The 16508-nt window shown below is 33.4% G+C and overlaps 1 protein-coding gene across 3 annotated transcripts in view; it reads left to right on the top strand.

Moving 5' to 3' along the window:
• Positions 1 to 16508, top strand: part of LOC149477836 (thyrotropin-releasing hormone receptor-like) — a 73295-nt gene that overhangs the window by 39075 nt on the left and 17712 nt on the right. For all 3 annotated transcript variants that reach the window (XM_089709772.1, XM_089709773.1, XM_089709774.1), the window contains one exon: positions 14984 to 15164. In XM_089709772.1, the coding sequence (XP_089565898.1) occupies positions 14984 to 15164 (181 nt within the window). The remainder of the gene's footprint in view (positions 1 to 14983; positions 15165 to 16508) is intronic.

The following is a 16508-nucleotide window of genomic DNA, read 5'->3' as shown; positions in this document are numbered from 1 at the left end:
TTGATCATCCCATCCTATATGCGCCGCCCATACTTGTTGAAAAATAATTTTTAATTTTGTTGATAACGGTGATAGCCATCCGATAGGGTCGAATAATTTTGATATGTCTGATAAAAGCATTCTTTTTGTTATTTTTGATGATTTCAAGGGTTCTAGTTGCGAATGAAATGTAAAAATATCTTCTTCGGGATTCCAGCCTAATCCTAGCGTTTTTGTTGTTTCTGATTGTTTAAAACTAAAATCACTAGAATTGATATTGGATTCTTTTATATTTTGTGATAATTCCGTAGTATTTGATTTCCACTTACGTAAGTTAAAGCCACTTGATTGCAATAACTTAATTAAATCGTTTTGTAATATCTTAGCTTCCTCTATGGAATGACAACCGTGTATGACGTCATCCATATAAAATGATTTCTCTAAGACTTCGATTGCGGAGCTATGTAAATAATTATTTCTCTCATCACTAGCCAGCTGTTTTAAGGTCATCATAGCTAGGAATGGAGCTGCTTTCGTACCATAAGTAACCGTCGTGAGTTGATATTCACGAATAGGTTCCGAAGTAGAGTCCCGCCATACTATTTTTAATAATTTCTGATCTTCCGGGTGTAGCCAAATTTGACGAAACATTTTTTCTATGTCCGCAGTAAAAGCAAATTGATATTGTCTCCATTTAATGATTAAAGACTGTAAATCTTGTTGAAGATTCGGACCTTTTTGCATAAGGTCATTTAAACTGTATCCTGATGAAGTTTTGCATGATGCATTGAACACAACTCGAAATTTCGAATTTATGTCGCTATCTGTACGCACGCAATGATGAGTATTGAAACACTCTGGCTTAGACGTATTAGAGGCCGGTATCATATGACCCATTGAGTGATAATCTTGCATAAATAATTTATATTGTGTATGAATGTTATTGTTTTTGATAAATCTCTTTTCTAACGATTTAAATTGCGCTACAGCCTTGAATTTTGACTCTCCTAATTTTTCCGAATAATTGTTATGCATTGGAAGACGAACCTCGTAACGGCCATCTTCCCGCCTTGTTGTTGTATTTTTGTAGTAGTTGATACATTGTTGATCTTCGGTTGATAATTGCGACTCCTCAATGATATCCTCGATTTCCCAAAATTTTTGAATTTCTTCCAAATTATTGATGACGACGTTGCATTGTAAAGTTTTCACGCTACCTATCAAAATCCAACCCAGCTGTGTGTTTTGTGCTATAGGCATATTATTATTACCTTTACAAATTCCTTCCATAACAATTAATGAATAAATATCTGCCCCTAATAGCAAGTCCACCGGGCGACTTATATTGAAGTCGGGATCGGCTAATTTGATATTGTTGATATACGGCCAAAATGGCTTCGAAAAAGTGCTATTAGGCAGGTTATTCACTAGGTTTTTCATGATATATGCTTCCGTTTCAAATTGAAAATGATTGTTAATTGATGCACATGTGATTGATATGACACCCTTGCAATTGCTCTCCTTGATACCGACACCTGAAATTACACCACGGCATTGTTGTCGAGGTTGTCCTAAAATTTGAGCAGCGTGTTCTGTGATAAGTGAGGTTTGAGAACCTTGATCAATTAAAGCCCGCATTTTGATAAATGACCCGTCGTTTGCTTGTACTTTTAATATGGCTGTCGCTAAAAGAATCTCAGGTGTTTCACGTTGCATCGAAACGTGAGCATTCCTCTGCACCTGTTGCGGCTCATGTTTTTGATAACCCTGGCTTGCTATTTTCGAAGAACTAGGAATGGAAATCTCATACGCCTCGTGTATGATAGTATTATGCTTCCCATGGCATTTCAAACATCTTTTTTCAGAAAAACATGGTTTACCATTGTGTGAATAGAGGCAACTTTCGCATACACCCAATCTTGTAACCGTGCCGCGTCTTGTTGGCGGTGTCATATTCAAAAACTTATTACAGTAAAACAGACAATGCTCGTTGGTTTTGCAAAGTTCGCATTTATGATGTTTCTGCGAACTGATGGGAACTGATGGGTCTTCTTGTTTGCGATTTTGATGGGAATGGGAAATAAATTTATTGCTTGTGGGAAACGATGTCTTGATAAAATTTTTGTTTAATTTATAAAATGGTTGATATGAATTCTTGATCTCAGGTTTCTTTTTTAATGACTCTAATGATGTAAATTTGTTCTCCAAAAATGTTGAAAACTCTTTTAATGTTGCTAATTCTCGAGGCTGTTTTAAAGCATTGATATATGCGTTATGCGTCTCGGAGTCCAATTTCTGGGCAATTAAATGTACAATTAATGGATCCCACGATCCTACGTCGACACCTAAGTTTTTGATAGCGTTGATAGTTTCTATGGTCGTATCATGTATCCGTTTGATATGATTTAATGATGTTTGTTGAGCGACAGGTATATTCATTAAAATATCAATATGCGAACGGAAAATTAATGATTTGTTATTATACCGATTATTAAGTATATCCCAGCATATTAAATAATTATCCGAGGTTATTGGTAGATGCTGAATAAGCCTTTCAGCTTCTCCTCTAACTTTTGTTTTCAAGAATTGCATTTTTTGCGCCGATGATAATGATGGATTGTCGTGAATTGTTTCTTTAAATACATCTTTAAAAGAGCACCACTGATGATAATTACCACTAAATACTGGTATTTCTATATGTGGTGTAGATTGTTCCCTATGTGATATAGACCATAATTTTTTGTTAAGCGATTTGATGATATCGTTATATTTTTGTTCATATGATAAAAAGGTATTCTCGTATTCCGAGTTTCTACCCCCAAGCTCACTGTCCAACTCCCAATGGAGAGAGTCTATTAGAGACCAGCGCGACTGTATTGATTTTAATAAATGATCGAATTCCCACTTTTCGTTAACATCATCCAAAATGATATTTGATATTGTATGATCAAAAGCCTTAAAATAACTTATCTGTCTACGAATCATTTCGTCAGTTTTGCTACTTATTATTTGATCAGTTAGTACCTTAGAAGATGACTGAGATTGAGAGGTCCCTGGGACACCGAGAGGTTTAGCAGGTTGTAATAACGGTGTCTTAGGCCTTTCCTCTTTGCCTTGATTATAATTAGAAATTACTCCCCTGATATATTTATATCTATCTTGAGCTAACTCGAACTCATTATTTTCGAAATAACTATGAGATCGTATGACCTCGATATTACATAAAGCATTATGATTCTCTTGATATTCGTGCCAGTGTCTGTCTAGCACATCCAACCTTCTTTTTATATAATCGAAGGTTTTCCTATCCGCACCATCCTTTTTAAAATTACTATAAATGTTTTCGATGGTATTTGATAGTTGTTGTTGATTTTGAAGCAAATCTTCGGCGTTAGACATGATAAAAAATTTAAAAACTCACTGCTTGATACTAATCCTCACTTGTGAACACTAACACAACACTGATCACACACACAATATGTCCACACGCGAGGTCCAAGGCTGCGAAGGACCAAAAAGAGAGTCCTTATGATGATTAAAATGATATTTATTTTTCGCTCGAAGAACCAAAAAGAGAGATGTATGGGCTGCTGATTGATATGATAATATGATATCCCATACACTCCTTTAGCTGATAAATTGATAGTTGATGGTTTGATGATGTAAAACAAGTTATTGCCTTTGATCACTTTATTGTTGGTTGCTATAAACTAATGATGATAATATGATATATTGATATATTTGATAGTTGATTGATAATGAGATTAATTGATATAGCGCGTACACCCCGAGCGCTTTACACGAGCCGCGAGCGCAGACCAACTGGGTGAAGATGTTCTTGTCACCATAATGAAATAGGATCGTGTAAAGCGCTGAGTCAGGATGTACGGCTAGCCCGTACAAGTACTTCTCTCTTTAACAATAACGTCCTATTATATTACATTTGTATCGTCTTTTGTTACTAATTCGCTAATCACCACATCAATGGCTTAAACTATAATAGTAAGCACAAATAATATAATTCTATACTATTGAGTCTATTCATACATGCTATTGTTATGCCTTCAAAGGACTTCATTTGATACGTGTGTTGTTCTGATTTTGGCATGTGGTTTAAGATCCTGTTGCTTTTATGTAAATTAATATGTATTTAAGATACTAGCTGCTCCGCGCGGTTTCACCTCCGTGGCTCCTCTCCTGTTGGTTGTAGCGTAATGATTTATAGCCTATAGCCTTCCTCGATAAATGATCTATCTAACAGTGAAAGAATTTTTCAAATCGGACCAGTAGTTCCCGAGATTAGCGCGTTCAAACAAACAAACTCTTCAGCTTTATAATATTAGTATAGATAGTATAGAAATTGTTGAAAGTTTCTGTCATTTGACGTATCTTGATAAGGATTCAAGCCAGTTTAAATTTTATCTGAAACAAATCGTACAAATAATTATTTAGTTTTGCTCTACCATTATATAACTTCTTAAATATTTGATAAAAATATATAGTATTAAAAAATATATACATAGTATAGTGTTATTTGATATAAAAATTTACTTATACAAATACAGTAATAAACAAACAATTTCGCCAACCAAAAACACGATCTCCAATTGTCTTTTAATCCAATTTTGAAAGAGATTTCAACAATGGAGTATTTAATATTCCCAATATGGTCAATATTACCAAAAAACTCATCGAAATTACGTAAAAAATCGGTAAATTCAACAAAAACAATTTTTTCAACACTAAAATCTTCGGTTACGAGATTACGAGCAAATTAATTTGAAATTTATATTCAGATAGTCCCATTGCGGCTTCATTAAATATTAATAAAAAGTTTTCGAACTAAATTAAGGATCGTAACTGTTTTTATGAACCGATATTCTGCGATACTGGTTGTAATTTGAGCCATTGATACAAAAACAGTGGAATTTCAGTTGATTATAGTCTGAGGGTTCTGTATTCTTTTCTCGATAATACAAGCCTCACAACGTGGCTCTGCCTGTGTTGATAAATAGATGTATTATTGTCTACTCAGCCATGATGTATCTACTGGTGAAGGAATTGTCAGAAGTTTATTTATTGCAAACTGTTGAATATTTTATTTATAATGCTAGAGTAAAATAAACTAACTAACGCCCGTGGCCTTCTTTCACGTAAGAATTTGTAACTGGCAACAACTCGATATAAAGACTGCACAATTATATACTTATTGATATTGTTTTTTTTATAGAGTAGTTAACGAATTTAATATTTAAATAATAAAAAAATAAAATGAAATGTACGATCTGTATTAAAAACAATATTGTAAACGGTTAAAAAAAATACTCTAAACATCTGCCCATACTGTGTATTGTACTATGCTGTGTATGATCAGTCCTTTCTCAAAGTAAAGTCACATGTCCCCAAGTGGGGTAAGGCCGTAAGGGGTAGATGTATTATACATACATCTGTTTCACTGATCGATTTTCTTTAGAGACAAGTAGGTGATCAGACTTTTGTGTCCTGCCAGACCGAGACATTTTTTTTCTTTGTCTCCGCCAGGAATCGAACCCAGGACCTCTCGGTTCTACGCTCACGCGTCAACCACTGTACCTAGGAGGGTCCAGGCGGAGAAGTCCTTCTTCAGCCCACTTTTAAAAATTTAACAATGTTCTTTAGTAATAAATCAAAGCTCGTAAAGATAAAATTAATTAACCGAACCCACTCACTACAAATATGTTAATTTACAAATAAGCCAATAATATGGTAATCAATAATCATTATCTTTCAATATTTTGTTATCAACGGCTGCTAAATTAAACAAATACTGATAATATTACAGCTATACCTTCCAACCACGTTTTTATGATGCATGCGAAATAAGGGCATTTCAAAGAGAACGTTTTTATATTCTGATTTTTTTGTGACTTCATCATTTGTATCTATGGTGTCATAGGTACCTACCTATAGAATTAAATGACAATTATAACTATGAATAAAAATAATATGTTCACTGCCTGATCCATTTAACAGTGTTTTAGCAGGACACCGCTTCATAGGTCTTATTAAATAAATGACCTACTTACCATACTTATATCGAAAATTTCATCATAATCGGTCGTGCAGTTTCGATAGAGTTTAACCACAAATTCTTTCGAACGATAATATGTTTATAATTGCGGTTCAAAGATTTCAATTATTAATTGATATAAAATGACAAGGAACCCATCCTTTTGAAAATCCCTTCACTTCAATGAAATATCAATTTAGTGGGCGTCAATCTTGAAAATTTCTTAAAATTTTATCTTTTATTACTTGTAAGTACTTCGTTCTGGTTTTAATTGAATTATCAGTTATTTATAAGTTATTTATAAGATAATACGTAATTGAGAGTTGATAATTTGGTCTGAAGCTAATTATAAAAAATGTTAATATTTCTTGTCATAAAACTCTGAAACTACTTGATCGATTTTGATAAAAACTACATATGTTCATAAGCTGCTGTAACCCGAGGAATAAGTTAATTTTATCGTGTTCCTTTTTTATACAGATAAGTTTAAAACAATGAAAATCAAGAATCTTAAAAAATTGATTATTAATTCTAAGCACTATTAACATACAACAACATAAAAAAACTACTATCTAGAAATAATAAAAATTAAGGGGAACATTTATTTATACCAACGAGCGCATAATCATATTTTCTTTAGTAGTAAAATAGTGATCTACTAGCTGTTGCCCGCGACTTCGTCCGCGATTACGTCGTTTTTCGTCATTCGTCGTTTAAAAAATACGTGACACTTTATTTTTGAATGTTCTTAATTGTCTCTTATAAAAATTAACTACATTAAAATGAATACTCTGATAAGAAAATCTTAAAATCGGAGGACATCGAAAATCTGAGGAAAACATGAGTGAATTTGATTTAAATTCTACATTACTTAGTAATTCAAATAATAATCTAAATTAAATGTAGATTAACAGTTTGAGCGCATCATTATATAATATGTACCTCAGTATTAAATTACGTTATAGTTTACATAGTAATTTTACTAAAAACACGATGACTTTCTTTCGCGCTCGGTACAACAAACTAAGCATGTTTGTGGTACGTGGCCCGCGTCACTCGACCCCCCGTGAGTTCCCCTCCGTTACTATGCGAAAATACATTCGTCGCCCTACTGTAGGAAAAATTGTAATATTTTAAATTCGAGAAATATTGATTTCTTGTATTCGACTATTCGTTGTAGTCGAATACAAAATATATTTGAAGAAACTTAGGTTGGACTTCAGGCAAAAGGGATCCTATCAAATGATAAACTTGACCTTGTATCTTAAAAGTAAGCATGAAAGGATCCTCTGATAATTGTTGAGCACCAAAGGATCATTTAAAACGCACTACTATAAGAGCGAATATTGTCTAAGAACTGTTTAGATTGCACATGTTCCTCTAAAAGTAGTGATTTCAAAGGTTCTGGTATATCTTCAAACGAAAGCCGACTCCTTACTCTTCTTTAAAGCATTACAAAAAGAACATACTACGTTAATATCGCCTATACAGAAGATGATCTGTAATCAATTGTGAGGTTCCTTATAAGCAAACCCACTTTTATATTTGTCGGACCACACCACCGAACTCGTAGATTGATCTTCTATGTTTACCTCTAAGACTGTCGAAATCTGTCTACAGTAAGACGGGCCTCTCGCTATTCGTCCGTTTCAAGAGACCAAATAGTTTCAATTCTTAATCTTTCATTAAACAAACTTATTAATCGTACTTGTCTCAAATAATCTTGTCTCAAATAATGGTAATATTCGCGTCCCTACTCTAGTCATTGCTTATGCTCATGTTCATCTTCAAGAGATCGAATAATATTATGGTGCACCCTATTATTTGTCAAACGGTCTTCATATTGAGTAAAAGTTTCAGATTATCGAGATAAAATATGCCATTTGCGATCAGCTGTGAAACGTTATACCACAGTATTACAATATTATTTCCTACAGTAAGGAATCGCCTTTGATGTCGCGCGATGCCGCCGCCAGCGTAGGTACTTACGCTGCCACACGAAAATACGCTAGGGTTGCAACAAATGGGAAATAAAACAATTTTGATTATTAATATTATGATGAAATCATTTATTCATATGTACATTCAAAATAATTGCGATTATTAAATCTGATGTAATTATTTGTTCATAAATATATAATTACAGATATTGCACTGCTAAATATTATTTACGTGGACACTTTATTTTTGGATGTTCTTAATTGTATATTATACCATTTAACTAAGTAATGCATTCGCATTGGGATGTTCAATCTGATTAGAAAATAATGAGGACAACATATACATAGCTTTGATTTTAATTCGACAGATACAATTAATACAATCTTTCTGAAATATTGTTTCCTTCTGGGATTTCAATGTAGATTTACATCCGTAAACGGAACAGTTTTTGCGCGTCATAATAGAATATGTAAGTACCTATGTATAATAAAATTATTACACAAAAATACGACTGCGTCATCCTTTCGCGATAGTTAATGCAAACTCAGCGTGATTGCATTAAGCGGCCCGCGTCGCCCGACCCCCCGCCAGTTCCCCTCCGTTTCTCTGCACAAGTACATTCGTCGCCATACTGTAGGATGGTAATACTGTGGTTATACCCTCTCAGTGAAGGTTTCGGTCTCACAGGCAATTCTCGTTGTGAAGCGGTTTCAGGTTCTCGGCATAACACATGTTGTTTTCGGTCAATAGTAAGCCTCTTACCTCTAACGATCCTTGAGAACTCTTATTTCTCATTTTCTTAGCTTTGCTCGAATTTCGATATAAAGATTTTTTAGGTGGCACTGATGCGAGTGAATAAAAATTAAGTTAAAACGGACTGAGAGTGTTATAATCATCAATCATCATCATCATCAATACATATAATAAAATTGTGGAAAAGCGATGTCTGTACAATGAAAATATGTAGAAAAAAATTAGCAGGTGTTATTATTAAATCGATCTTGAACCCAAAACTGTAGTTAAAATTTTTTTTGTCTGTTTGTCTGTATGTTTGTGCACGCTAATCTCAGAAACGGCTTATCCGATTTAGATGCGGTTTTCACTAATGTATTGTGGTAATTTTCATTTAACATTTAGTGTTTATTTCATATCAATCGGTTCATAAATAAAAAAGTTATGACAATTTATAAGTAATCACGGCGAACATTTGCTAAGGCATTCTATTGTACACTGTACAGTGTACGATAAAACGTAATTTATCTGTTATATGTACGCTACAGTTATTCCTTTACATGTCCAGGTGATCATATCAAAATTCCCCAAGGGTTTGGGGGTAAGCTGAGGTAGTAGGGGGGGGCGGGGTCAAATTAACATTATGGTTACTTCTAATAGGTAAATTTTCCACATAAAATTACCTTTAAATTATGTCGTATTATATTTTTAACCCCCGACGAAAAAAGACGGGTGTTATGTGTTTGACTGCTATGTATTTCTGTGTGTGTGTGTGTGTCTGTCTATGGCACCGTAGCTGGCTAACGGGTAAACCGAATTAGATGCGGCTTTTTTTTTGTTAGGCAGCATATTTTCCGACGCTGGTTCTTAGATAAATTGTATCAAAATCGGTTCATCCACTTATTATACCTACATAGGGGTAAAAGTGGGAATGAAAATGATATAATAATTTATTTTTAAAGATCGTCGGGAAGTTTATGAAATTATTTATTCCTTTTTCTATACACTTTTCTTCGTCTAAACGGTTTAGTTACGTGCTCCCTCTCTCTCTCTTCAGCCTTTAGTTACGTGCGTGAGACAGGAAACATCTAATTTGGATTTGTTCCTGGATTTGATAAAAATTAAGTATCGATTAAGCTGATCAGTGGCTACACCATACATTATTAAAAGCATCCATTTAAGAAAGGAAGGAAATAGAATTTGCTCCTCTCCCCCCCTGGTTCCTAAAAAATAATATGACATAATTTAAAAGAAATTTTACGTAGAATTAGTTAGGCATTTCTTTTTTGATTTTCGATATTATATACTAATCATAATTTTTAATTACAATATTATGTAGTAACTATTTGGTATAGGTTAGGCATTTCATTTCTTGATTTTCTTTAATAAGTTGGTACGTAAGTTTTTTAGCTCAGTTTAGTAAGAAATTTTAATAACAATTCTTTTAATTATTTATGGTTGTACGTATTTACTCAATAATTGTATGTTAAGTAGTAATTCAGCATGGGCGTAGCCACGGTGGGGCTGGGTGGGGCGCTTACCCTGGCTTTGATCTGGTAGGTACCAATTGTGAAAGGGAGTGGGCGTGGGCGTTGGCGTGGGCCTGGGAGTGAACGTGGGAGTGGAAGCATGAAAATAAAAACAATTATTGTTGCCCCACCCTGAGCCCATGGTCATAGGTCCCATAGTCACTATTCCACGCGGACGAAGTCGCGGGCACAGCTAGTAGACAAATATAATCAGAAAGCTTTGAACTCCCAAGCTCAACCATAAAAGATAGACATTTATGATGTCGGGAGATATTTTTTATATAATATGGAGAACAGAGTTACTGCTCTGCTTACGAATATGAAAAATAATTGTACCAAGTTTCGTTTAAATCCGTCGAGTAGTTTTTGTTTCTATAACGGTTATACAGACAGACAGACGGACAAAAATTTTTGGCGTCAGTGTCGATCCCTAATCACCTCGTGATAGTTATTTAGGAAATATATTTCATGTACAGAATTGACCTCTACAGATTTAATATAAGTATATAAGTATACATATAATTAGATTCCAATTTCCATGTAACGTTAAATTCGACTATACAATAACTAACAGACAACGCAGGTTACTCTCGTTTCCGTAAGTTGAAGCGGCTACATATTCGGTCCTCATAACTTCACTTTTTGTGAACGAAACGACAGCGCGGTTTAATTCGATGCCAACATCATCAAAAAAAAGGAAATATTTTTAATTGTGAAAAAATATTATGATTTACACTATTAATACTATTTTAACATTAACACAAAATATAAGACTGTGAGTGTGTAAAAATAAATCCAGCTAGTTTCACATCAAACTTATGTTTTTAATTAGGTATACGACATGAAAATATATTAATTACCAAGCAATAATCATACAGGTAAATACTGAACAAAAGTATTAACAGTCAAAGTATATTTTTACTTACAACATGTAAATGATGAAGGAATAATAATTATCAACGAACTAACAAACAATAAATTTATAAAGAATAGAAAAAATTCGACCACTAAAGAATGCTGGTTCGAGTCCCGCCTCGTTATCCAATTTTTAAAACACGAAGATTTTTAAAAATGTAACCAATGAACACAATCAATATTAGATTAATTGTAATGGTGTCTAGTTTGACTTAAAATAATAAACATCTACCCTCACTTTTAAAAATGTAGTATATTCACACGAATTATAAGCGCACCTTATAGGGAAGGGAAGATATTATGGGTTAAAGAGTTAAATAAATAAATAACATAATTATATTTAAATTATTAATGTTTAACATTGTATTCAGTAGTGTTAACATGTAAATTGATTTGATTTTTACGAAATCTCATAGATGGCGCTGTTTCAAATTTGTATACTAATAAATTCATTAAACTGATTCTCTGCCCAAATTACGTAAATGACATAGTTTTTATTGTGTAAAGCTAGATAATAGCATGGCTTACTCGAAACCAACATTTAAACATGAATCTTTAGATTGTACGCTGTCGTAATACACGGAATACGTAAGAAAAAAAAAGGTTCACAGCTCCTCCCCCGGAGGTGATAGCATGATAATATGTTTAAAAAAGCCTCACCCGACCTGTTAGTAATATTCATGCAAAATTTGAAGTCAATCTATGCAGTACTTTTCGAGATTAGCCTGGACAAACATACAGACAAACAGACAAACAGACAAACAGACAAACAGACAAAAATTCTAAAAACTATGTTTTTGGCTTCTATATCGATTATAGATCATGGATTATGTATTCTTTTAAAAAAATATTCAATGTACAGTTTTGACTTTCCTACGATTTTATTATATGTATAGATAAATATTTCTGTGGAAACAGCCAACAGGTTACTTTTAGTACTAAAACCTCATTTTTCAGTTTCATAATAAAATAAATCTATATTTATACTTACACACACATCGACATTCTTATTATATTATTGGGACACAAAAATTACCATTAAATTACATTAAAAAAATAATTAAAATTCAATTATCAAAAATAACAAGAAATTACGAGGAAATTGAAGAAATCGTATCGTTAAGATTAAAATGCTTTTATCATATTTCGTCATATTGGTTGGAAATTAAAAGTAAAATATGTTTATGAAGGGAATTACAAGAAATGCTATATTTAAATTGAAACTGAAATTTTGCACAAAAATTGGTTTTCCTTAAACATCTGACTGGATGATTTTTTAGTAGATCGCTCAGACGAAGGTTTTAAAATCATAACTCAGTCTAATGAATTCAAACGAATAGCATACATATGCACACTTCTACTGTGATTTCAATGTATAAGTACATATGTAGATCTAATTATATAGGTAGTAAAATAAAGTTTTGAAAATTTTATTTGGCTGTCTGATTTCGTTAATTTATATAATAGAATCAATTTATATAAATCAAACCTAGAAGATAGTATAAGCAACATAGAGCAACATATAGGCAACTTTTTGACTTGAAATTTAAAATATCAAAACATTTGGGTTGGTATGATTGGTTACTTAGGCAGGATACTTAAGTAGGTATTCAGATTAATAATTTTCTTATCGCGGGTAAATACGGGAACGCCAGCATAGATAAATCTGCCTTACTAGCATCGAGAGATTGAATTCAAAATTATTCCAAGACAGCCAGTTCAATTTAATTCTTAAAGTTTAAAATTCCTAGAATACTAACTTAAGAAACGTCAAAACGGCGGGATTCCTCGACGCTTAGCATTCTGATATGAATTGAAATTTGATAAGTTTCTAATTCAATTGAATCTCGAACTTTCCATTCAATCTTCGATAAAAACAAGAGGGCAATAGAATATATTTTTTCTAGAATTTTCCTTTTTATTTCGCGCTGTTATTGTGAATTGAGACTATTAGGGGTGACTGTTCTGTAAGACTTTTTGTCTTCGTTGATTGGTTAAAAATAATATTTATTTAGAGCTTTCAAATATTAACCACTTTTAGAAGAATAGTTCATCAATTCGATTGATATGTTTGTATGTTTGTACACGTATTTATCACAGCCACTGATCGAATTGTGGTTGTTATATTTTTATGAATAACTGCACGTTCTTCAAATTTTCCCGTATGTAAAAATATTTTGTTGAAGTGAAACTTTTTTAGGCGCGTTGAGATGATTTTGATATTTGAATCTTGCCAAAATAGTTTCACTTCTGACACGTGTGCTCGGCATAGACGCTCTTTTTTTATTGATACAAAAATATTAACCGATATGTATTTAATAGTTTCAAGTTTATATAATTTGACTTTTTATAAAATAAATACGTATTTTCTTATCAAATAGCCTTCAAACAAACAATCCTTTTTATTTCAACGTTAATAGCATCTTTGTCTTAATGAAATGCATTTAATTAATTTGTTTACAAGTAGAATGCTATAGGAGATAATCCACCATTTTAGTAAGAGCATACATTAAAAGCTATTTCATTTAGCTTTATTTATTTATTAGCTTTCCGCCCGCGGCTTTGCCCTTGTATTCCAAGGAAAAATCGCCTTGATTCCATACTAAATTATCTTAACCTCTGTACCAAATTTCATCAAAATCAGTTTAGTGGTTTGAGGCGAGACGAACAGACAAACGAGTTTTTATGTGAAATATTGTTAGGATTGCGTGAAGACTTCTAACACTAGTTGCTGGTGCCGGCTTCGTCCGAGTTGTTCCTGGATAAACTTACATAAAGATTACACATGGCCTGGGTTCGATTTCCATAAACTAAAGACTGTCTTGATTGAATCCTAGAAGTTCAGTGAACGACAGAACATCGTATTATAATTATCAGTAAGATATAATTTAAAAACTAAAGAACTTGATACAACCGTTACTTTCACATTACATAAACTTCGATTTTATTAAAAAAAAATGTTGTGTGGTTTTATGAAACCACGGTAAAAGTGAAACTGTTCGAACGGTTCCGAACACTGCTTTGTGTAGCGCATGTCGCGTGACACACGCGACACAGGCGATACACGCGACATGCGCTACACAGACCAAAAAGTTTGAGACGATGTAATAAAAGTTTCACTTTAAAATCATGTATAGATATGAACCCACGTATGTACCTAAGTTATAAAATATTGCTTCTAAAAATTATAGAAAATGTTAGAATATACAAGTAACGGGTTTTAACTAAGATTATATTAGATAGAGCTTATCAATAGAACAGCATGCGGGTATAATTTATCACTTTAGACTTAGCAAGCTATGAGGGACTGGAAATTAGGTTTAGGTTGGGAAATGTAATTATCTGTATGTAATAGATGATGTCATAACACATACCTAGCACTTGTGAACTTAAATAATGCATCAAAAACGTTTAATAAATTTCTGAGATATAAGTTTTTCTTATTGTTAATTTAATAATTTTCATTGAGATTCATCTTTATATATGACTTTATACTTTATTGAAGAAAATGTTATTCGTGTAACAATAAATGGTAATGTACTATAGGAAGAGCGAGATGTTCTAACACAAGCATTTAAATTTTAAATGCTTAAAAGGATGTCTCAGACTGATATTGTTAACAAATTTGTTACTGAATAAATATTTTTGATTTGGATTTTGATAATAAATAATATAGCATCGAATCCTTATTTACTTCCTATTTTGTAATCTCCAATCTCTATCAAAATTACTTCGTAATATTTTGATGTTAAACAAAAAATCGTATTAATGTCAATAATTACTAATCGCTAAAAAAACATATAAAAATTCTTTCAATTAATAAAACACTATATTACAGGTCTAGCAGTGCCCTTCGTCGAGTTAACAGTCGCCCACGCGTCCGTACTTACCATTCTGGCGATCAGCTTTGAGAGATACTACGCGATTTGTGAGCCCCTCCGAGCTGGCTACGTGTGCACCAAGACAAGGGCCACGTTGATATGTGCGCTGGCGTGGTTCTTTGCTGCTTTGTTTACTAGGTACGTATTGGCGTGGCTTGATGAGCGCGCAATGGACTATGGTGTTTGAAAAGTGTGCTTTTAAGTTTGCTGCTATATTTATTATTGGGAATGTATTTGGTAAGGGGATAATGGATTGTGATGTTGGAATGTGTGGTAGGGTAGCGTTAAATGTGTGCTGGCGTGGTTATTTGCCGCTGAACACAGTAGGTATGTATTCTAGGACGCTTGGTGAGCGAGCAATGGATTGTGATGATGAAGTGTGATAGAGCCATTGCATGTTGGGAAAGTATGCTAGAATAACTTGAATATGTGCGCTGGCGTGGTTCTTTGCTGCTTTTGTTAACTAGGAATGTATTTGGTGAGGGAACGATGGATTGTGAAGTATGAAAAGTGTGGTAGGGTAGCGTTAACATGCGCGCTGGCGTGGTTCCTCGCTGCTTTGTTTAGTTTAGTAAACAAAGCATCAAGCCACCTTGATGAGCGAGCAATGGATAGCGATGTTGGGAAGGTATGGTGATCGGCTATGGTAATATGTGCGCTGGCGTGGTTGTTTGCTGTTTTGTTTAGTAGATGTGTATTTGGGGCGCTTGGTGAGCGAGCAATGTATCGTGTTAATGGGAAAGTCTAAGGGTGTGATTTCGATTAATAAAGTAATTATAAGGTAAACAGATCTTTAAGGTGATAACCAAATAAGAATTAATTAAGAATGATGTTTAAATGAATGACAAGATTTTTAAATATGAAGTATGTTTTGCGCCTTGAATCTATCGAACTGATTTTATCACATTTGTCAATTTAAATAACATAGCTTCGTTATTTTTTTAGTAAAAGCGAAGCGAAGGCGAATTGTTAGAATTATGCGAAATATTTAACAAGCATATAAACCATTGGTTTTGTTTGGTTTGGTGTGATATTACCATGTTTTAAATGCATAATACGCACAAAATATTTATAATGCTATATCGATACCCCACATAGAAACTTCTGGGGTTCGCTTGTGTGTTTTGTATTACTGCTGTTATCAAATACTTATTAAATTAACGAGCGGTCCGCCCCGGCTTCGCCCGTGGTACATGTTTACGTTTTCTCTACATAAGAACCATCCTCGTACTTCAAGGAATATAATAAAAAAAGAATTATCGAAATCGGTTCAGCCGTTCTCGTGTTATGCGGTTACCAACACATTTTGCGATTCATTTTTTATAGGTACACTAGCGGTCCGCCTCGGCTTCGCCCGTGGTACATGTTTACGTTTTCTCTACATAAGAACCATCCTCGTACTTCCAGAAATATAATAATAAAAGAATTATCGAAATCGGTTCAGCCGTTCTCGAGTTATGCGCTTACCAACACATTTTGCGA

This window comes from Colias philodice, chromosome 23 (assembly GCF_061535455.1).
Source record: "Colias philodice isolate Cphi_HAF_F1 chromosome 23, ilColPhil1 Martin Lab GWU primary, whole genome shotgun sequence".
Taxonomy (NCBI): Eukaryota; Metazoa; Arthropoda; class Insecta; order Lepidoptera; family Pieridae; genus Colias; species Colias philodice.
This window is presented reverse-complemented; position numbering and strand designations above follow the sequence as displayed.